This window comes from Salarias fasciatus, chromosome 12 (genome assembly GCF_902148845.1).
Source record: "Salarias fasciatus chromosome 12, fSalaFa1.1, whole genome shotgun sequence".
Classification (NCBI taxonomy): domain Eukaryota; kingdom Metazoa; phylum Chordata; class Actinopteri; order Blenniiformes; family Blenniidae; genus Salarias; species Salarias fasciatus.
The window spans coordinates 23,090,611-23,111,960 of record NC_043756.1 but is presented as its reverse complement, the minus strand read 5'-3'; the positions used below and the strand labels follow the sequence as shown (position 1 = coordinate 23,111,960).

Genomic DNA, 21,350 nt, shown 5'->3' with positions numbered 1-21,350 from the left:
GTACAGTACGTATTTAGGAAAGACTGGCTTCTGAAGGCTTGACAGAAATTAGCTTTACTCTGGTTCTACTGACAAAACGAAAACTTTTCTCCAAGTTTTAAAATGCATTTCTCAAGCACTTTGTTTTTGTCTGGGAGCGCAGACAGAGGACCCGACCAAGTTCAAACCAAAAGTGATCTTTTATTCAACACGAGGAGCAAAAACAGGGATCAAAAATCACGGGAACAAAGCAGAGCCGACCAGCAGAGACACATGGACAGACTTATATCACACACACACTCTGAGGAAGGAAGGGCTGATGAAACGCAGGTGGAAACACTCAAGGGTTAATCACAGAGGAGAGATGCGGAAGAAACACAATGAAAACACCAGAAATCCAAAGTAAAAGCAGAAATGGACAAGATGAAAAGCCTCAACGTGAATATATGTCTTTATGCTGAGATTTTTAGTTATCTTCTAAAATAATTGTCAAACATTTTGCCGAAACAAACTGATTGCACTATTTTACTAGTTCGGCCCACTCAAGCATGAGTTTGACACTGCTGTGTGACCAAAACCTGAACAAAGACAAAGAACCAGTCTGCAACACAACAGAGTTCCTAACAGTGTGTTGAAAGTCAATAAAGGTCATTTACCTTCTCATCCACTCTTTGTGTTCCCAGGGCCCCCCTGGAGACACCGGCCCTGCAGGGATCCAGGGACCAAGAGGACCTCGTGGTCTGACGGTGAGATGGAGATGAATGGCTTCCTGGTACCTGTGTGCAGTATTTCAGCCGATGCCACTGGCTCTGAACGCTCACCAATCGCACATTTGCTGTGAAAAATAAGAACCGGCTTCATGAGACGCTCCATCACGCGCGTCCTCAGACGCTAAAACATATCTGCTTTCCAGGGTATGGAGGGAGCTCTGGGCCCCGCCGGCATCATCGGCCCCAGCGGTCATCCTGTATGTACCTCATACCTCATCCCCTCTGCCAGGCTTTATGTGACTTCCCTCTGCTTCCCTGGCAGTGATGGAGTGATCCTCTGTCTTCTTTCTCTCCATCAGGGACCCCAGGGTGACAAAGGAAGTCGGGGGGAGACGGTGCGTGGCGCCGCCTTTTGATGAATCCTTTGCTGTCTGTACTGTGAGCACAGAATAGGATACTTAGTATGGAGACAGCGCAGCACTCAGCCTCCTTCTTGCCCACAGCACTTTTCATTTCCTATTGTGTTCCACTGTTTGTTGTTACACTCACAGTGACACTTAGCTGCTGTGGAAATCCTGTCAGGGTGATAAATGTTGGCTGCTTGCTCATCTCCAGCTTTTTAAGAGGTTTGTTGAGCGCTCATACACAGGCATAATTCACAGCCCCGCGCTTAAGAACGTCAACATTCATGTATGGGTTTGCCGTGTGAAAATAGGATTTGCTGTGGGGAAATAAGATTTCAGAGTGTAGGCTTGCAAAGGAAGCAAGAGGCCAATTCAATAGCCGTTCACAATAAAGTAGATAAAGACTGTCTTTTGAATTGGCAGCGCAAGAAATGGCATTATGCTGCGCGTGAAGAAGTAATATATCTGCTCTGCTGCATACTCATTCTGTAATTGTTGGATTGTCTACGAGGAATATTGATTCCATTTTGTGTGATCCCCAACAGGGCTCGCAGGGACCACGGGTAAGTAATTATCCGGCACTGCAGCGCCGCCATTGTCATTTGAACAGTTTCAAAAGAATGGCTGAAGGATCAGCCATATCATTATGACCGTGTGTTTGTGTGTGTAAGCGCAGCACCTCCACCAGACCTCTGTAGGTACGCTGTGGTATCTGAGGGTGGAAGACGGGCCTCAATGGGCCGTCATAACCAATTCCACCACTTTTACTTTGGCTAGTTTTGATAGATATGGACCACTGAAGAGCAGGAATACCCCACAGGAGGCACAGGACTGGGAATAGCTCTGCTCCAATCCTGATAGCCTGAAGACAAAATGTTCACTTGAGGCCTAATATCCACCTGACAGGTGCCGAGGCGAAGGGAGAATCAGTGTTGTTCACGTCTCTTGATGATCATAATGTTATGGCTGATCTGTGTGTGTCAAACTAAAAACAACAAGCCAGAGTTACGAATGTGAAGCTAATGTTCAGATGTGTTTTTCAGGGGTCTCCCGGTCCTCGCGGACCTCCTGGACCACCAGTGAGTTCTTCCTTTGTTGTTTCAGATGTTGAGACTTTAAAAGGCCTAAAACAGTTTCTGAAAAACAAAAAAGATCCATGAATTACTTTCTAGCCACTGATGGTAATTTATGGAAACTTTCCTGACTCTTTCCATATCAAATCTTCAAAGTGAAAGCAGAAAACTTTGGTTGCTTTTTTTGGTGTCCATTTACATGACAGTGATGCTCTTAGCCACTGAAAATGCAACTTTTGAAAATGGCACCCATGGTGGAACTTCCTGAAAAGGCTCCATCTCCGTGGAAAGAAGGGAAAGCAAACAAAAATACAAAAAAGAGGAGTTTTGACTTGAAACGACATATAAATGCTGACTGATTTGTCGCTGAAGTAACGCTGCAAATGTATGTTTTCACTTTAAAGCCTCTTCATAGATGAAAAATGTGCATAATTGTTCATGAATGTATTCCTTGCAATGAATTTCACTTCTTTCGGTGTTTACGTCAATTCTTCCCTTGATGGAGTTAATGAGAGTAGATTTATATCTACACACAATTTCTAATTACAAAAAAAAAAAAAATTGAAATTAAATGTGATGGATGGTGATTTGAAGCCGTGCTTCCTCGGTACACTGTCAGCACATGGCGTTCTTTCCAGGATAAACGAAGGAGTCTGACCTGCTTTTATCGGCGATCAGTGATCCAGTGCAAGCAGCGTTTTGCTGGCGGCTCTTCTTTCCTGCATTTGATATGCTTTATTTCCTGTGCATTCATGCCTCATTTCCTCTGCAATCATTATTGCGTCTGCATATTGTAAGAGAATTGAGCAGCATCACTAACAGCAGTGTTGATTAGGATTTCCAGAAATGCCTGGTGAACACTAACACACTGTAAAGCCACAGATATTCAGGCTTTAACTCTGTAATAATACAGATGTTTCTTGGTTTCTAGGGCCGACCCACTTCTTTTCTCTCACTTGTAAGTATCTTTCCCTCAAATTATCACTGTGGATATGATAAAAGATGTGGTTTCTTCACTGCTGTGCTGTTGCTGTTCTGACAGAGGAATGGGGTTCTTGATGCAGCCTTTCAGGTCATCATTGACTCTCATGCTGTTCTGAGGCAGGAGGTCAGTTTCTACAGCTTTCTACTTCTTTCATTAAAGAAATCCATATTTGTCTAATGACTCATTTGTGATAGCTGACCACATATTTTATCTTCTTTTGGCCTTTTCATAGCTACCAGTCCTTTGGTATTGAGAAGTTGCGATCTGGCATCAGCTTCATTGTTCACAACTAAAATATCAATCAAACTTGCTCAAAGCCAATAGTTGACAGTTTGAACCTTTAGCTTTATCATCAGAGCACAGTTAGTTCCTTTTTAGACAGCAGATTGAGTTAAAACATGAAGGAGATTTTAAAAAACTCAATTTTATTCCTAAAGTCAGTTTTCAGAAAAAAAGGTGTGACTGCTTTATTGTCTGATAAAAAAAAACATTATTATGTTATCACATTGCAAGCAATTACCTCTAATCTCTAGTTTGGGTTTTAATGTATGTCCCTATGACTAAAGCAATGAGAATACACCCTGCCAGTAGTGATGCACGGTTGTGCAGTGGTTAGCCCTCTAACCTCACAGTGATAGATCCAGGGTTCAAGGCCTTTCTATGTGGAGTGTGTTCTTAAACACATTATTGATGAATGAGGATATGTGCAGGATGTACACTGCATTTGCAGGATACTCTTACAACATATCATCAGTGGAATAAAACTAACCATCTGTACGGTAAAATCAACTGATCTCATGATGGTCTATGTCACTGTGACTTGGTCATATCTGTGTCTGGAAAAGCAGTTAGCTTGGATATTGAAGTGGATGATGTTATGATGCTGTAAAAATCCATATCCTTTTGATTTTTATTTTTCTCTTGATGGCAGAATTACCAGAGCATGGACCTTCCCATGTTAGACCAGGGCACAGAGATCTTTAAGACCCTGCAGCATCTGAGCACTCTGATCCAGAGCCTGAAGAACCCGCTGGGTACTCACCACAACCCCGCCCGGATCTGCCGAGACCTCTACAACTGCGAGCAGAGGCTGTTCGACGGTAAGGAGGAAGAGTCCATCCAGTCCGGCTGCGGACTGAATCCTCTGTGGCTGAACCGATCCCTCCTGTCCCACAGGAACCTACTGGGTCGACCCGAACCTGGGCTGCACTGCCGACACCATCGAGGTGACGTGCAACTTCACGGCCGGAGGACAGACTTGCCTGAAACCCGTCACAGTTTCCAAGGTAGGGATCTTTACTCTTTATCCCTTTGTCTCAGCTCCACAACAGGGCCAGCAAAAAAAATAAATGAAAAACCACTTGGATGAAGACAAGAGCACTTCTCACAGTCTGCAGATGGTCGGTCAGTATTAAATACATGGCCGCTGGTGGGAAATGTTCTCATGCTGATGCGAGAACAACATGAGAACATTTTTCTTTTAAGTGTGTGATACTGTCACAATGAAGAAAAGAGCACAGCTGTTCATTTTATGGCTCTTTGTAACGAAGTCCAGCATCATTAAGATGGATTAGTCAAGCAGTGGAACTCGTTGGAGTTCAGATTTGGCCGACGCTCCATGAGAGACATGCGGGGTTGGCATGTCACCCGCACTCCCCTCCTCTGGCTTTCCTGGGTTCTGGGGGTGAAATAACAGGCAACAAAACATCAGTTCGCACACAATGACACAGACATGGACTGACCCACTTAGTGCATCATCTGCAAGTGGAGTAATTGGAACAGGCACTAACACTCGAGGCACAGTCTGCGGTCCAGATGTGGCCCATTTGGTCTCCCAGTGCAAAGACAACTCATCATTATTAATGTTGGTATCAGGGCCGTTTGGGGCTAAAAACTGATTCATAGTAAAGAAATAAGGTTATGTTTGGTGTGACACTAATGTAGTGAAATTTTATCAACTTTACCTTTTAGGCTTTATTCACATGAATTCATATTCATGAAAAACAAACTGTTTTTTCTCTCATGTTTAATTTATACTGTCGGAAATATTAATCTCTCTGCATCCTGGTGGTTACAGTGTGGACACTGCACTTAATGCCGAGTTATATTACTTTTCACACTTAAGAGTTATCAAGATTTCCAAAGCTGTCTATTTTTTTGCATCTTTTTCCCCAGACATTCTGACCAACCTACGTAAATCAGTCAATTCTAATTTCAATTTGATGTAGAACTATATATAATAATCCAAATGAATCACCGTTACAAGAAGACAACCAATTTTTATGTGGTATGTTGAATAAAAAAAACGTAATAGTTTGGGCCTGTATCAAATTTTTTTTTATTAAAACATGATATTTAAAGGATGAGAATATGATTATCACTGAGTATTTGGTGTGTTTTGTTTATGGCTCAGGTTGAGGAACTACTACAAAAAAACATTATGTTCATAAAATCAGATTATAAATAATTCAGGAGTTAAGGAGGGTGCACCTGGGATACTGGAAGATTTATTACTTTGTTAAAAAAACAAGAACAAAATGATCTTTGTCAAAAGAAGTAGCAGAAGCTGAAAAACCACATGAAAAATATTTCTTTGGGATTCTCTGCTTATTGCTTCACACTCTTTCACCAGAAAAAAAAATAAAGATCCTCTCTCACATGATGGTCAGGGGTCTGCAGGCTTCACAACCACAACAGTCTTCTTTTTCTATTTCTTTCTTTTATGTGATGAAAATAGTTTTGGAGCAACAAAACATTATGCAACTTTCACAATGATAATCACAGCTCGTAAACAGCTACATAATGTCTGACTGAGAATTCCAAAACTGGCTTTCATCAAGTTACATTACCACATTTAACCAATGAGAACATTTGTATTACGTTTATGGCTTAAGTTATGTGATGAAAATGTCCATTTTCCAAAAACCAATTCCGAAAATGATTACAGTCTCAACATGAAGCCAATTTTAATGATAACTTCTGGTTTAAAATAGAACTCGAATGTCCAAAAGTCCTGTTTAGTTCTTCGTTAGGTCAGATAGGAACCTATTGTGGACTGATTTCATAAGGTCCCATGGGCCTTACGTTTCACACCCCTGTGTCCTGTATCCAAGATTATCTTGTAGAAGTTATCATCTCAAAAACCTGCAAAAGACACCAGACAGGTGAAACTGATGCAACCTTTAGTTTATAAATATTGAATGATTCTTTCTATTTAGGTGTCGTTTTTCACCTTGAACTACAGGATCGAAGTGATTTTGGTAGATTACCTGCTGTGCAACAAAATTGCAAATGAAATAAAAGAGTTTATTTGCATATAAATTTGTGGGAAGCTCCGGGAAGTCACTACAGAGAGGCCGAGAAGCTGCATGCTGCCTCAGAGCGGCGGACTGCAAACTTCTGCTCCGAGACTCAGAATAAGAGAAGTATCATCAAACTCCGCTCAGATGACTCTGCACAGCGAGACCAGGAGGAAAAAAAATACATCTTCTCATTTTATTCTTCCAACTCTCTGCTGTGGCCGCATCTTTGACACCAGGAACATAAAATCTGTCTGATGTGTGCATTATTACATTCTGGATCACACTCAGAGGGTTAACTAAGTCAACCCAGACACTGCTTTGTCTCAGAAGAAGAGGGTGAGGATGCGGTAACCATGGCAACCTTCCCTCCAGAGGGTGCACACAGGTGACGGTCATAATTAATGAAGAGCTGACATTTTAGATGCACTTCTGCTTCACACTGTTTAAATTTTAACAGCGAGGAAAAAAAACACACACACACGCTCATGTCTGATGCCACGGTCGTCCGGATTCTGATCTTTTATACTCGTGTAAACAAAATGAACCCCCTGGCTCCGCAGTTGGAGATCGGAGTGGGTCGCATCCAGATGAACTTCATCCACCTCCTGAGCACGGAGGCCGTGCAGCACATCACCGTCCACTGCCTCAACGCGGCCGTGTGGGCGGCCGGGCCGACGCTGCAGCCTTCGTCCGCCGCCGTGAGCTTCAGAGCCTGGAGCGGGGAGAAGATTCGGGCGGGGGACCTGCTGGAGCCGCTGGTGCCCCGGGACGACTGCTGGGTACGTGTCGCAACGTGGAAAGTCACGTTCACGTGCAATCGGAGCAGCTTCAGGTGGAATGTCTGATGAATGCACTTTCAGTTCCAATGAATGTTCAATTTCAGATGATAATATATAGATTTCAACATGCAGCGGCAAAAATATCAAAACATATCTGAGGATCAACAACTCACATTTCATTTTAATTGGATCAGGTCTGCAAAAAGCTGAGTGTCCTTGTTTTACCCATTTTAAATAAAGCGAAGGTTTTTTTTCGTGAAAGTGCTGTTAGCTATAACATTAATATTTTGACCTTTAAAATGCAAAACAAAACATCAGATATCATTTTCATGCAACCATCATTGAGAGAGAGAGAGAGTGCAGTATCAGTGGATGAACAGCACACTAATACCATCAACTATGCCTATTTTTGATAAGAAAATTTCACAAAACCAACAAAAAATGCTTTTATTTCTCAGAAATGTCATCATATTTACGTGTTATAATATTGGCTGCAATTATTCCATTTTGACAGGAGTTTTTCAATGCCACTCGTTTCCGTAATAACTTAATAAATTGGAAAAGTATTATCACAGTAGATCAAATGTCTGATCACACTGTTGGCAAATCACATTATTGTCAGGCATGGTGTTACTGGTCATATTTACGTTATCGGTTGTTACACTGCAGCTCACGACTGCACACATTTTCTTAAAAGACCAGAGCAGGTTCCTCTATTGACCTGGTGCAATGATGGCTTTCAGATCAAAGATGGCCGCTGGCATCAGACTCACTTCATCTTCCAGAGTCAGGACCCGAACCTACTGCCCATAGTGGATGTGTACAACCTGCCCAGCTCTGAGCCTGGCGCCCGGTTCCACCTGGAGGTTGGACCGGTGTGCTTCCTCTGAGGACGACCATGAAGGACGGAGGGAGACGGTGTGGGAGACTCAATTCCCTTCTGGTGCTTCTTTAACAGCCCCCAATGGGTTTTATTTTTTATTTTTCTCCACGAAATATGCTTGGACTGCAGAGATGAGACTTCTGGCATTACTCAGCCTACAGTAAACAAGAATAAGCTCCTTTTTCAGAGACTCGTTTGAGGAATATGAGACCTGGACGCTCCTTTTTGGAAGGTTTCTATGTCTCGGACCGGGTTGTATCATAATTTTTTCCCCAAAAAATGGAAATATCTGCACATCTGCAACTTCAGCAATGCCTCTTCTAATATCTGAAGTATTATTTATACATGTATATGTACTGTCGTGAAGTGCAATAGTTACCATTTCGCAGCCAGATTTCTCCGGTGGTTCAGGAACTCCGTGTGACACAGACAAAACACTCCAGGTGAGATATTCTGAGCCTCTCCCAGCTTTTCTACCAACATCCTCACACTAACAAAACTGCTGTGTGCGACTTTTCCAGAGGAGCAAAACATTTCTACGGTGTGAAGTGTGGGGGGGGGGGAAAAGGAAAGAAACTTTTAAAATGGCGTGTCAAGATGCTACCTCGTCCTGTGCCTCGCTCTCATCTCACAGCAGGCAGGCTGTTTGTTACCCTACGGTGTAGGAGACACACTCACGTCAGCTCCCAGCAAAGCTGCCCAAAGGGAAGACTGTAACACACACACAGGACAATTTTCTTAACTTATATTTTCAAAGTTTTTTTCATTATTCTTTGTACGACACTAAGAGTATGCCTTTTTTTTTCAAAATGTAAATGTATAATTATGCAATCTGTATTATCCATGGATTCTATTTAAGTTTTATTTAAAACCCTCTTAGCTTTTTCAGCTCAAAACCAGGAATCAATCACATTTTCAGCACATTTCGTGCAACAGTGAAGGTCAGACCATTAAAGTAAAATACTTCTGATCAGACAACACGCACACAGAAAACAGATCGTACAATAAAAGTCTTTCTTGATGAACGGCTTCCAGGTTTTGCTTCTACACGCCCCTCTGGGACTTCCACCGACACCCAGCACACGCACATTGAATTGACCTCATGACCTTTCATTTTGCAGTGTGTCGCTCAAGATCACAGGACCAGTTCTGAGTTTGGAAGTGGTTTATTGGCAGACAGATGTGAACAGATGTGCTCTCATCTGGGACACATTGCGTGACGGCCCCCGTCGATGGGGAGGTTCACCCCGGTGATGAAGCTGGCGGCGTCCGACGCCAGGAAGGCGATGGCGTGGGCCACCTCCTCCACCTCGCCTGGCCGGCCGAGGGCGTGCGTCTGCTTACACTTTGCAAGAAACTGGTAAAAAAAACAAGAGCTAGGATGGAGCGGCGGGATGTGAAGTTTTGTGTTTTCTTTCTGCTCGTCGAAACGGCTCCTACCTGAGCGTACTGCTCCTCATCCAGACCGGCTCGCTTGTGGACATCGGTGATGATGACGCCGGGACTGAGGACGAGAAACCAAAAGAGGAAAACAACATGTAGAAGAAGATTCCAGCAGAAACAACTGATTCACTGAAAGTTCTGGAAATGTTCATTACCACACTGAGTTCACTCTGACTTGTTTTGATGCCAACTCTGAAATACAAGAATACTTTGTGTCATTATCTGGCTGAGTGTTGTAGAGACGTTTTATAAATAAAGGAATAAAGTCAAGTGTTCCTGAAAGATTACCCACAATGCAAAAACTACAACATGAATACTAAAGTGGCAGCAGAAATGTGACAACAAATTATCTTCAGTCAAGAAAAAACATTTCCCAGATAAAAACAAGCCATAGACGACTCACTTAAAGTTGAGATTTTCATACTGGTGTTGTTGCTTTTATCAATTATGCCGAGGGTTTTTGCTCTTGTTGTGGCTTTTGAATTCATTTGAGTTGTATTTTGGCTTTTGCAGCATTCATGTTCATGTTGGAGCTTTTTGATCTGTGCTAGTTTTTGCTTTCAGTTTGAAGATTGTGCTTCCTCGCTGCAACTTTTCCTTTTATATTGCAGTTTTTGCTTCCCTGTCCCTCTCTTATTTTCTCATTGCAGCTTCTGCCTTCGTGTTTCTGATTTGCATCTTTGCATATTGCTTTTGCATATGTGTAATTGATTTTGCAGCACAGTGAGACTTCTGGGCCACCATATTGAGCAAAATCACTTACCAAGTGCTGTACAACGTGTGAACTGGTCGATGGCAGACTTGGACATGCAGTAGGCCAACACACCGGGAAACTAAACAGAGAGAAACAAACTGAGGTCACATGAAATCTAGTGAGCACATGTGACTGGACGCTGCTGTTTGAAGCGTCTCCCGATACCCACTGATCTCTGCCCATTGACGCTGGAGACGTTGACGATGGAGCCTTTGGTCTTGATCAGGTGCGGCACACAGACCTGAGTCAGGTGGTACACTGATCTGAAACGCAAGGCCAAGGGACAACGTTACCTCCAGTGAAGACCGACTCTATCACACATAAACACTTTTTTTTTTTAGTTTTTTGGAAAACAACAGCTGCAACAGATTCAATGTTTCTCTTCATCTCAGTTCAATGAGCCCCAAACATGTCAATGTTGATGTTAAGAGTCTAATAATGTCTGTCAAACCAGACGTAATTAGTAGTTACTGGATGTAACTCCATTTCTACGAGTAAGCCCGCCTACGGGCTTCGCTAGTGGCACACCTCCATCTCTGTCCAATCCACTGAGACTATACAAAGCTCGACGCACCAATCCCCTGCGCGCGATAGCGCAGCGCCGCGCCCCTCACCGAGGGTACATAACCTCAGACAGCACGACAGCAAACCCTTCTTCTGACGTCAGCAAAACAAGGGAAGCAGACAGCTGGGCCAGCAGGTAGGCGGGCACGCACTTACTCGTAGAACTGGAGTTACATCCAGTAACTACTAATTCTACTTCATAAGTACTTAGCCCGCCTACAGGCTTCGCTAGTGGTACTCACCATGGCGAAGGCCGTAGGTCGATGAATGTACTCCCAGCTGGCCAGCTGACGGGATTGGTTCGTAAGACGGAAGTAAACGAACCGTACGTCCAGAACGGCCGTAAAAACTCCCGAAGGACGAGGTGGGCATCCAAGCGACGAAGCGCCGCCCACAACGTACAGAAGCATCGCCACAGCGACACACATACACGCCGGCCGGGAGAAAACCACAGCGGCAGGCAGGGGTGGGGACCCCTGTCCGCAACCCACACACTGGGAGTGGCAGCGAAACCCAGAAATGGCAAGCACACCTGATTGCAATGAGAGCTAATTACTGGGCTGCTTGTAACAAAGCCCAGTAATTAGCTCTCATTACAATCAGGTGTGTTCCAACTGGGAGAGAGGTAAAACATGCAGGACACTGGGCCTCGAGGACCAGGGTTAAGAAACCCTGGTCTTGGGTGCCTCCCCATCCTGCGAGAGACGCATCCGTGAACACTTCAACGCGATGCGACATGCAGCCCAGGGGAACTCCTTGCATTAGGAGAGCAGGATCCATCCAATAAAGGAGATCCTGGCGCGCTTGGGGCGGGATCGGGAACCGGGAATCCCGCATCTGTCCCGCTTCCCCATGCAGCGGAGGTGTGCAAACCACCGTTGCAGCCTGCGCATGTGTAGAAGGCCTAGCTGGACCATTGGGTGGGCCATGGCCATCAAACCCAGGACGGTCCTGATCAGTCGAACCCCGACCAGGGGTGCAGTCAACGCAGACCTCAGGGTCGAGAGAAGGGAGGTCTGTCTCTCCTCGGAGAGGCGGGCCGTCATGGAGAGCGTATCCAGCTCCAACCCCAGATAAGCCATGCTCCGAGCCGGGGTGAGCGCGCTCTTGTGTCGGTTCACCATGAACCCCAGGAACTCGATGTGGTGCAGGACCTGGGTCGTGTGCAGCACAGCCTCCTGATGAGAGGACGCCAGTATGAGTCAGTCGTCGATGTAAGTGAGGATCCTCAGACCACGACGACGGAGGGGCTCCAACGCTGCTTCGACACACTTGGTAAAGGTGCGAGGAACGAGAGAGTAGCCGAAGGGGAGCCGGTTGTATTGAAAATACCTGGTCCCCACGGCGAAGCGGAGGAAGGCTCTGTGCCTTCTGAGAATGGGCATGTGGAAGTAGGCGTCCGTCAGGTCGATCGAAGTCATCCAGTCCCCGAGTCGAATGCTCTCCTGGAGGTGTTTGACCGTCAGTATGCGGAACCTCCTGGTGGTTATGTGATTGTTGAGGACCCTCAGGTCCAGAATGGGTCTCACACCCCCACTTTTCTTGGGGACCAAGAAGTAGGGGGAATAAAAACCCGAGTGCGCCTCTGTCGCGCTCAGCTCCGTGACCACGCCCCCGCGGAGGAGTGAGGCTACTTCCGCCTCGAGAGCGGCCGCCCCCGCGGGTTATGTGAGCCGCATACGAATGATCCCGTGAAGAGAGGCGGACGACAGGCAAACTGCAGGGCATAACCGTTTCTCAGCATCCTGGACAGCCAGGGAGAAAGCGGTCCCAACATAGCACGCCACGTGTGAAACCGGAGCGTGAGTGGCTGTACCACGGCCAGCGGGGACGGCCCACCCGTCCTCCCGGCCTCAGGAAACGGGGGCCCCGGCGAAAGGGCTGTGGAGGGGGCATGAGCACGGACGGCCGCCGGGGGGCCGCGGAACGGCGCTCTGCTGAGGACAACCCGAGCAGAAGCAGCGCGATCCCGGAGTTTTCCGGGTCGCTGTCCTTGGTGCTGAAGCCGGAGCCGGGCTCCCGCTGCTCCGATGCTCCGCCGAGTCAACACACGGGGAAGCCGAGGGAGCGCTGCCGGGAGCAACATACGGCGAAAACCCCGGCCGGCGTGAGCCCGCCGCTCGGCGGAGAAACTCCGCTGGGAGCGGCATGAGTGGCGCCGGGGCTGGGGCGCTGCACGGCGGCAGCCCGGGGCGCTACAGCACCGCCGCTCTGACGCCTCGTCATGCTAACACGAGCAGAGGCCGGCGGACAAACGCTACTGGGAGCGCTATGGGTGCGGCCGGGGCCGGGATGCCCCACGGCGGGGACCCGGACCAGGACTGCGCCGCTGCTCTGACGCTTCGTCACGCTCGAGCCGAAGCCGTCGGAGACTGCAGCCTGGAGCGTTTGCGGGGTGCCGGTGTTGTGCCGAATTATGCATGCCTGCCGAGATCTGCATCCCCTGGTCGCGGGAGCACATCCGCTCCGCTAAAACAGAAACAATGAGACGCCAAACTGTTTTCTACGGCAAAGTACTTTTTGTTAATGAAAAGATGCTATATGAAAACTTGGATTTATTCGCATTACAGTCTGTTGAAGCATTTGATTGAAGTTCAGATTGCAAATTCAAAATGTAATGCCGAAAAATATGTCCGAAGCTCATTTATTTACAGTAAAGACAGGATAGTTTATTCCACGTTTATATAATTCACGTGGTTTGATTAAAAGACCCGCATCTGTAACGTGTTTTGTATCATCTGATCTAAAAATGTCCATAACATTATTCGGCAGGACACACTTTGTCTCTGCTGAGATTTGCGTGTCCTGTTTTTTCTTCTTCTTCTTTTTTTTTTTTTTTTTTGGGGGGGGGGGGGGCAATAAGTCTCACATTTACCAAACCATGTGAATTATATAAACATGGAACTTATTTGGCCCCACAAAACCAGGGGATGCATTCTCGGCACAGACAAAATGTGTCCTGTCGAATAATGCATCCCGCCCTTAACTGCTGTTAAGCAGGGGATGCAGATCTCGGTAGGCATGCATAACTCGGCTCAACACCGTCGGCGCTACGGTGGCGGCTCACGCTGGGGCTGGAGGTGCGGGTCGAGCTGCTGCGAGCCTCGTGCTGCTGCCTCCAGACGCTCGATGATGACCTGTATGTCGGGCAAAAGAGAGAAGAGGTGGACAGGGGGAGTCCCAGGATGCCCCGCTGGTCCCGCTCAGACAAGGAAGACAGACCAAGCCACAGGTGCCTCATGGCGAGCTGTGCGTTGGCCATGACGCGGCCTCCACTGACGGCGATGGCTCTGCACATGTGTATCAGGACTTCGACCGTATTCTGGATCTCCACGATGTCTTCGGGAGAAAGTTGGGACTTCTCGTGGCAGATCTTGTCCACAGAGCCCAGGAGGAAAGTCATGCGCTAGGGCGAACGTAAGGTTGCCGCTAGCGTAGCCACGATCCAGGAAGCCCGCCATGCGCCTGTCTCTCTCCAACGACAGCATGGGCGCTCGGCGGCTGAAGTGAAGAGCCCTACGAGGTGCTCCACAGGCTCGCGGGGAAGGCGGGAGATGGCAGAGGCGGAGGCGGAGTCGAACTCCATGACACCGACACGCTGCTGCTGCCGCTGCCGCGGATCTCGGCCTAGTCGTAGGTGGCGGCGGTCTCCTCGGCATCGTCCTCACGAGCAGGAACCGGAGAGGTTTGCGCCCATGAAGGCCGCTCGCCGCTGGCTCTCTTCGAGCGGCAGCCCGAGGCAGGCCGGGCAGGAGGTCCGCTGGCGGTGATGCTGCCAGCCAAGGCAGAGGAAGCAGAATTCGTGACAATCCTGCACGATGAGCGGAACGCCACAGGAGCAGCAGGAGAATGGCCCGATGCCCGATGGCGACTGGTCCGGGGCCGGCGAATCCATTCTTGTCGAATCTTGATCCGGAGAGGAGAAGAGGGCTTCTAAGTCTTATGGAGAGCTGAGAAAGAACAAGGGTTTAGCGCCGTCCGAGGTTATGTACCCTCGGTGAGGGGCGTGGCGCTGCACCATCGTGCATGGGGGATTGGTGCGTCAAGCTTTGTATAGTCTCAGTGGATTGGACAGAGATGGAGGTGTGCCACTAGCAAAGCCCGTAGGCGGGTTAAGCACTTACGAAGTAGAATAACCATCAAACAACATGTAAACTCAACAATTCTCTAAATGGATTTTTTTTTTTTTTTTTTTTAATACTTCATCCAACATGCACCACATTCTGCTTAACCTGATGTTCAACACGTTGACCACACTCGGTGATCCTACCTGACATTGATGTTCATGACCTTGTCATACTGAGCGAGGTCCGTGTTCTCGATGCCGCCCATCGCCAGGATGCCGGCGCTGTTCACCAGGACGTCCAGGCGGCCGAAGCGAGCGATGGTTTGTTCCACCGTCTTCTTCACCGTCTCTTCGTCCGTCAGGTCCCCGGGCACCAGCAGCGGCTGCAACAAACTCTTCCTGTCATGATTCTGGCTTTTGCTGTTATTTCCATAACTGTAGATTTAGGTTTTCTAGAAACATAGTTGATGTTTAATGGTTGGATGCTTGGTTATAGTCTGCAGCAACAGCTGGATTTTTGGGACTCCCACTGGAAGGTCTGATAATTACAAAGGAGAATCAGAGAATCAATGTAAAGATGTAACAGCACACTGAAAAAGATCAGCAATTGGAGCTTTAAGAGCAGAGGTCCTGTGCACTGAGGAGCAGCAGAGCCTTGCAAACATTAGCTAGAAGACAAACACTGTGGTCGATATGACTTCTGAGTTTTCAGCAGGAAAAATAAGGGCATTTCACTGTATTACGCACAAATTTCATGATTTAATAATGCTTAAAATGCACCTGTTTCCTTAAAAGCCTCAAGTAATTAAACATTTAATTTCATGCAGACTTTTTCACAATGAGCTTGTTTGACTGCAAAGGTTATATTGCGATCATTCACTGTTTGGACGGGAGGTGATTAATTAAATTAGCCTTTAAAAAGGGCCTAAGAGGAAAGTCATTTAAATGATTTGTCCATAAAGTTCCAGCGTTTGTGCCCAAGAAATTTGAAAGAAAGTTGATGCTTGGAGCTACAACAAAGCGGTGAATGAAAGTCTTTTGTGTCCCTTGTTGGGCCGGACTGAATGCCTGATGATTAGAGAAAAGAACTGTGAAATGTGTCTGAAAGGTTTTGCTTATTATTCATGAATTTACATGTAAATATGCAAGTTTATAGATGAACTTAGGAAAAGTTTAAACTGACTCCTGGAATATGAGATCACTCTATAACATATTTTTTGCATGACGATGAAGTTGAGAAGGATGTGTAGCAATTTGACAATATGTGAGGTGTGTATCGTGACGTGACAGATTTTACTGGATGACACTGTGTACTTGTGTAGTTGTTTGTCCTATGATGGACTGGTGACCTTTGACCTGTGAGTCTGGTCAATTTTGGACTTAATTTTTTGCATTTGTACAAAACGCAAAACATTTGATATGTCATGCAACTTCCATAAAATGAGAAAAGAGTTCAAAGTGCGCAGCAGTAATCAGATTACAATCTTGAGGCAGTGTGCAGATCGTGGACTGTGGGTTTGCTGTGTACCTCTGCAGCTCCACACTCCGTGCACTGTTTGGCCACTTTCTGCAGGTTCTCCACGTCCCTCCCGTTCAGGACCAGCACGGCTCCCAGTTTGGCGAACAGCAGGCTGGTCCCGGCTCCGATCCCCGAGCTGGCCCCGGTGATCAGCGACACCTTCCCCCGGAGGGAGGACACCTGGGGGAGGCAGGAGCAGGACGGGACCGGGATCAGCTGATCTGCGCCGCGACGTGCACGGGACGAGCGGGTCCGAGCTCCTCCGTGACATGAAACAGTCAGAAAGGGACGGAAATTGGGAGGAAAGCATTAGAACTTACTTTAAACGCTTCCTCTGTGGTCATGGTCTCTCTCAGCCCGGACACGCTGTGCGGGGTTGCCAGATCTGAATGTCAGATTCCAGCACAAAACCAATGAAAGGGAACGTCAGGCGCAACTTCTCCAGAAACAGAAACGCACAAGAATCAGAGCACAGCATTTCACACCTGAGAAGAATAAACAAGTATAAACGTGTTTTTCAAGGCTGTTTCACTGATTATGGCTTCATGATTGAAATTAAAACCTTCATACTGAAACAGAACTTTTCAAAATCAATCTAAGAATTGTAATCTTTCAAAAATGTCACATCGTCTTCAATTTTCAAAACAGCCTCCAAGATAAAACCTTAACTTATGTATACTGGTTGGATACACAATCTTTAAATTAGGTTTTCTCCATTTTCGCTTCTCTTTAAAAGAGCCTTGATTTTTGTTTGTTTGTTTGTTTTGTTTTAAATCACACGTCTCATCTACAGTACTTTGTTTAAATCATGGTTATGTGAAAGCACTTCCTAAATAAAAATATGATCCGGTAATGATCCACCTGATTGAACAGACATTTAACAAAAAATGTAAAAAAGTTGCATAAATATGTACATTATATGTCATATCACCTTTCTCTTAAAGTGTTATTTTTCATTGTTTTCCTTCTTTTTATTTTTGATTAATTCTGCACATATCCTTTTTTTTGTAAGTGTTTAAACAATTTTTTAAGAGATCGATAGTGACATTAGTCACATTAACAAATAAATACTACTAATGATGAATATGTCAATTTGAGCAGATTATCTCATTTAGAAGAATATAAACTCAGGATATCAATAGCAGGATACATCAAATAGTTGAAATATGTAACAATAATATATGTCGAACATATTCAAACTCAACCTAATTTAGGGGAAAATGACCCAATCTGGCAACACTGCTTAGAACGTGCTGTCACCTATTGATGACGTCACTGACAGACAAGTAGTTTTGCACCATTTGAAAACTATAAAAACAAACAAGCCATTGCGGTTTTCTATGTATACTTGAGGCCAGTTTGAATAATGACAGAGAAAATAAAAACACTATGCACTTAAATGTTGATGTTGCTCTTTCTTCATAGGACACTTACCAAAGGAAAGATAAACATGCTTATATGCATTTATAAATCCACGAACACAAAGAGAGAACATGCAAACTAGATAATCTGGAAACTATATTTACACATGAATAGCTTGTGTGAATATACATTTTCTCTACTCATCACAGAATTTACTGTTTTCTCAGAGTTTTCTGTGTCATGAAGTAGAATGAGGAGTTTTTTTTTCTTTGTGTGTCAAATAAAGTTCCAGGAGTTTCTTGTAGTACTTTACTCAAACCCTGTTAATTCAGTTGATGAAAATGAAAAGGCAACCACTGATACTTTTTGTCGCCCGAAAATGAAATATCAACTCAAGAAAGCTTTTTTTTTTTAACCAGACTCTTTCCATGTTTTTCATTTTGCTTTCAACTTAAAACAAAGTTCAAATTTACGTTGTAATTTCAGTTCTTCTTTTGGATTAGTTGTTTTAAAGATTATTTTCTACACTTTTTCTTTCACTTTAAATGATGACCCTCACTTGACCTTTCTCTACTAGTTTTGTCTCTGCTGTATCAAACTTCCTGCAGTGCATTTGAACAACTTGCATGAAAAGTATTATGTGAATCAAGTTTGATTGTTTCTATTGTTTCTCCCTGAGATGCTACCTGTGATGATGATGTGGCCTCTTCTGGTGTTTTTGTCACATGGTGATTAAAAGGCTGTCCCACTGCTACACGTTTTTTTTTTTTTTTTTTTGTCGTTTATTTAAATCACATGCTGGCGAGCCTTTTTATTCCAGTGGGTAAAACTTCTGTGTCAAACATGACACACTTGAAGTCAATGACGAATCTGGGGCCGAATATCTTCATATCCTCAGAAAATAGTCCCTGCACCACTTTTTTTTTTTTTCACCTTTTCACCTCATGTTGCTGAAATAACAGGATGTGCGGCGCCTTGTCCCTCCTCCTGGGATCAATCATCATCTCCTCTGTCTGAGAAACGCTCAAGGAGAGATTATTGTCATAACACCAGGAGGCCAGCCCCTCCTCCCCACCCTTAACAAGTTCAAAAACCCTTTTAACTCTAAATACAGTGCTGTTGGTACTTAAAGTGGAAATTTTCAAACCTAAAAGCATTATTCAGTACAAAACAATTTATTTACACATTTCTGTATGAAAAACAATTTAATGCAGTACTGTCAATTTTGTCATTTAAAAAAAAACCTATAAGGAGAAAATTACCAAATATACAAATTAAAATGAGACAAATGTTAAAAGAAGATGTTTTGAAGCACTTAAGATACAGATTGCTGTCTGGAGGATGTTTATACAACTTCTAGCCCATCAGGCTTTTAGTTTTTGCTTTGAGAGTCCACATCTAGGCACCATTCTCTGAAGATGAGGTCGGCTATTGAGCGAAAGGGTTGGCGTGGATGGTCACGTCCTTTATCCGGGTTTCAGTCAGCGGCCGAAAAGTCTTTTCATTGACAGGCAATTTTTCCAGCTCGTCCAGTGTTTCCAAGCCATCGATGATCCTGCCAGTTAAATATAATGCCAGATTATCAAATGAACCGAAATAGCCTGTGGATACCAACATAATATTCACACACAGTTACATACTTTCCAAAGACTGTATACTTCATGTCCAGATGGGGCTGTTTGGCGTACGTGAAGAAAAACTGTGAGCCGTTGGTGTTGGGCCCATTGTTGGCCATGGAGACCACGCCTCGGACATTATGCTGAAACACAAAAGTGACGGCTGATCCCTACGCACAAACAGTAAAGGTTGAATTTCAGCACTGGAAGACGCTCACCTTTAAATGCTCGCTGAACTCGTCTTCAAACTTGCGACCCCAGATACTCGTCCCTCCTTTCCCGGTGCCTGCATGTTCGAAGCACAAAAGGGGGACAATGAAAGGAAAATGAGTGTGAGCCACTCAAACGTAGCAATGAGCTCTCACCTGTGGGGTCTCCTGTCTGCACCATGAAGCCTTTGATGTTTCTGTGGAAGATGGAGCCGCTGTAGAAGCCGCTGGCACACAGAGCCAGGAAGTTCTACAAGGAGACCATGAGGATCAGCACTATAGAAATGACACTTCTTAAAGAAGCAGCTGTAATGGTTCGATTCCGAGTTTGCTCTCCATGCATGTGCACATGTCACAAAATAAATTTCGACAGATGCAGGAGCAGAAGTGGCCAAGAGGCTAGACAAAACAGAAGTTTGACATTTCTAATCCCACAGCGGACTGTGGGACCCTAAGCATGATCCTTGACCCCCATCGGCTCCACTGAGTGCCCTAATAAGGCTGCCCACTGTATTCTAGACTGTTAATAGTTAGAAAATGTGCAAGAGTTGAGCCATTCTAAATGAGAGACACAATTAGAAGTAAAGTAAAGTTACATTTCTATGGTACTGTTAATGCACATTTGATTTTCAATAACTTTTCCATGTACCTAAGTTATAACTGTGGTATGATTGTAATTCGTGCAATGAACAAACAGCGACTCAGATTTAGTATATCAACATACAGGACAGACCATGTAGAATCCATATAATGACAATTTGCCCATCGGATGAATCTCACCTCACATGTTCTGGGCGTGCGTTCACAGAATAACTCGATTTTAATCTCTCCCAGGTCGGTGTGAAGTGTGACAGCCTGAGAAGAGGAGAAACGAACAAACAAGCGCAAGTAGAAACATTCAATCATTCATTGTTTAGCTGATCGTGTTTTTTTGGGAAACTCTTCAATTTCCCCGCCTTTCGGACACATTTGGCTGACAGGTCTCTTTCTGCATCAGTACCGTTGAAACGTAAACATGAGCAACACCAGATTTCTCTTGGAGAAATTATTAGAATAAGTAAAAAAAAATCCCTGAAGTTTATAAATTCAAACTCACCATTTCAAGCGTTGCGGATCAGAATGTGTCCGTCGCTGATATAGGTCCGTGCGAACAATGTTTCCAAGCGTATAAAGGTTCCGCAAACACAACATGCAAAGCAGCTTTGTAGACACTAAGATTTTAGCATGTCACCTCTAATGTTAAGTTAAAAAAAAAAAAAGAACACACTGGGTATTGAAAGTTGTTTAATTGTTTAAAATAATGTGCCCAAGGAGTGTTATGGAATTATGCAAATATGACAGAGAAAAGGTGTGTAAAGAGGTGTGAAAAAGGGTTTGAAAAGCGGTGTGTGAAGAGGTGTGAAAACAAAAACATGCATAATTCTCATTGCGTACTGTACATTTAGTCCCTGATTAGTACATAATTGCTATTATTCCAGTTTTTCTACAGATCACAGGCTAATATAACACAGGCATTTAAGGTTGATGAACCTATAAACCACTTCTTTAGTTAAAAACCCACCTTTATTCCAGGGTTTTAACAAGTTACAGACCAAAATCCAACCAAGTAGTTGCAAGTCAAATATGTGACCATTTATGTAAAAATGTAACATTTGATTCTTTTAAGTCAGGTTTTGGAGTTGATCATAGTGCAGACAGCACT

The 21,350-nt window shown here is 44.8% G+C and overlaps 3 protein-coding genes across 3 annotated transcripts in view; 1 reads left to right on the top strand and 2 right to left on the bottom strand.

Annotated features, from left to right (window-relative positions):
* Window positions 1-8,675, top strand: part of col27a1b (collagen, type XXVII, alpha 1b) — a 72,021-nt gene extending 63,346 nt beyond the window's left edge. Inside the window, exons 51-61 of the mRNA XM_030104266.1 lie at window positions 663-725; window positions 893-946; window positions 1,049-1,084; window positions 1,639-1,656; window positions 2,137-2,172; window positions 3,098-3,124; window positions 3,209-3,274; window positions 4,083-4,251; window positions 4,328-4,437; window positions 7,014-7,232; window positions 7,976-8,675. Of these exons, the coding sequence (XP_029960126.1) occupies window positions 663-725; window positions 893-946; window positions 1,049-1,084; window positions 1,639-1,656; window positions 2,137-2,172; window positions 3,098-3,124; window positions 3,209-3,274; window positions 4,083-4,251; window positions 4,328-4,437; window positions 7,014-7,232; window positions 7,976-8,122 (945 nt within the window). The 3' untranslated portion in view covers window positions 8,123-8,675. The remainder of the gene's footprint in view (window positions 1-662; window positions 726-892; window positions 947-1,048; window positions 1,085-1,638; window positions 1,657-2,136; window positions 2,173-3,097; window positions 3,125-3,208; window positions 3,275-4,082; window positions 4,252-4,327; window positions 4,438-7,013; window positions 7,233-7,975) is intronic.
* A 590-nt stretch (window positions 8,676-9,265) lies between these two features.
* LOC115398285 (3-oxoacyl-[acyl-carrier-protein] reductase FabG) lies at window positions 9,266-16,845 on the bottom strand. Its single transcript, XM_030104969.1, has 8 exons — window positions 16,782-16,845; window positions 16,471-16,641; window positions 15,147-15,325; window positions 10,482-10,575; window positions 10,322-10,391; window positions 9,714-9,750; window positions 9,556-9,619; window positions 9,266-9,472 (listed from the first exon to the last, which is right to left on the bottom strand). The coding sequence occupies exons 1-8, from the start codon at window positions 16,803-16,805 to the stop codon at window positions 9,314-9,316; spliced, it is 798 nt and encodes a 265-aa protein (XP_029960829.1). The 5' UTR covers window positions 16,806-16,845; the 3' UTR covers window positions 9,266-9,313.
* Window positions 16,846-18,966: 2,121 nt separating this feature from the next.
* Window positions 18,967-20,828, bottom strand: ppil3 (peptidylprolyl isomerase (cyclophilin)-like 3). Its single transcript, XM_030104968.1, has 6 exons — window positions 20,745-20,828; window positions 20,429-20,503; window positions 19,805-19,898; window positions 19,658-19,725; window positions 19,464-19,582; window positions 18,967-19,378 (listed from the first exon to the last, which is right to left on the bottom strand). Exons 1-6 carry the CDS (start codon window positions 20,745-20,747, stop codon window positions 19,252-19,254), a joined length of 486 nt encoding a protein of 161 aa, XP_029960828.1. The 5' UTR covers window positions 20,748-20,828; the 3' UTR covers window positions 18,967-19,251.
* Between the last annotated feature and the right edge of the window lie 522 nt (window positions 20,829-21,350).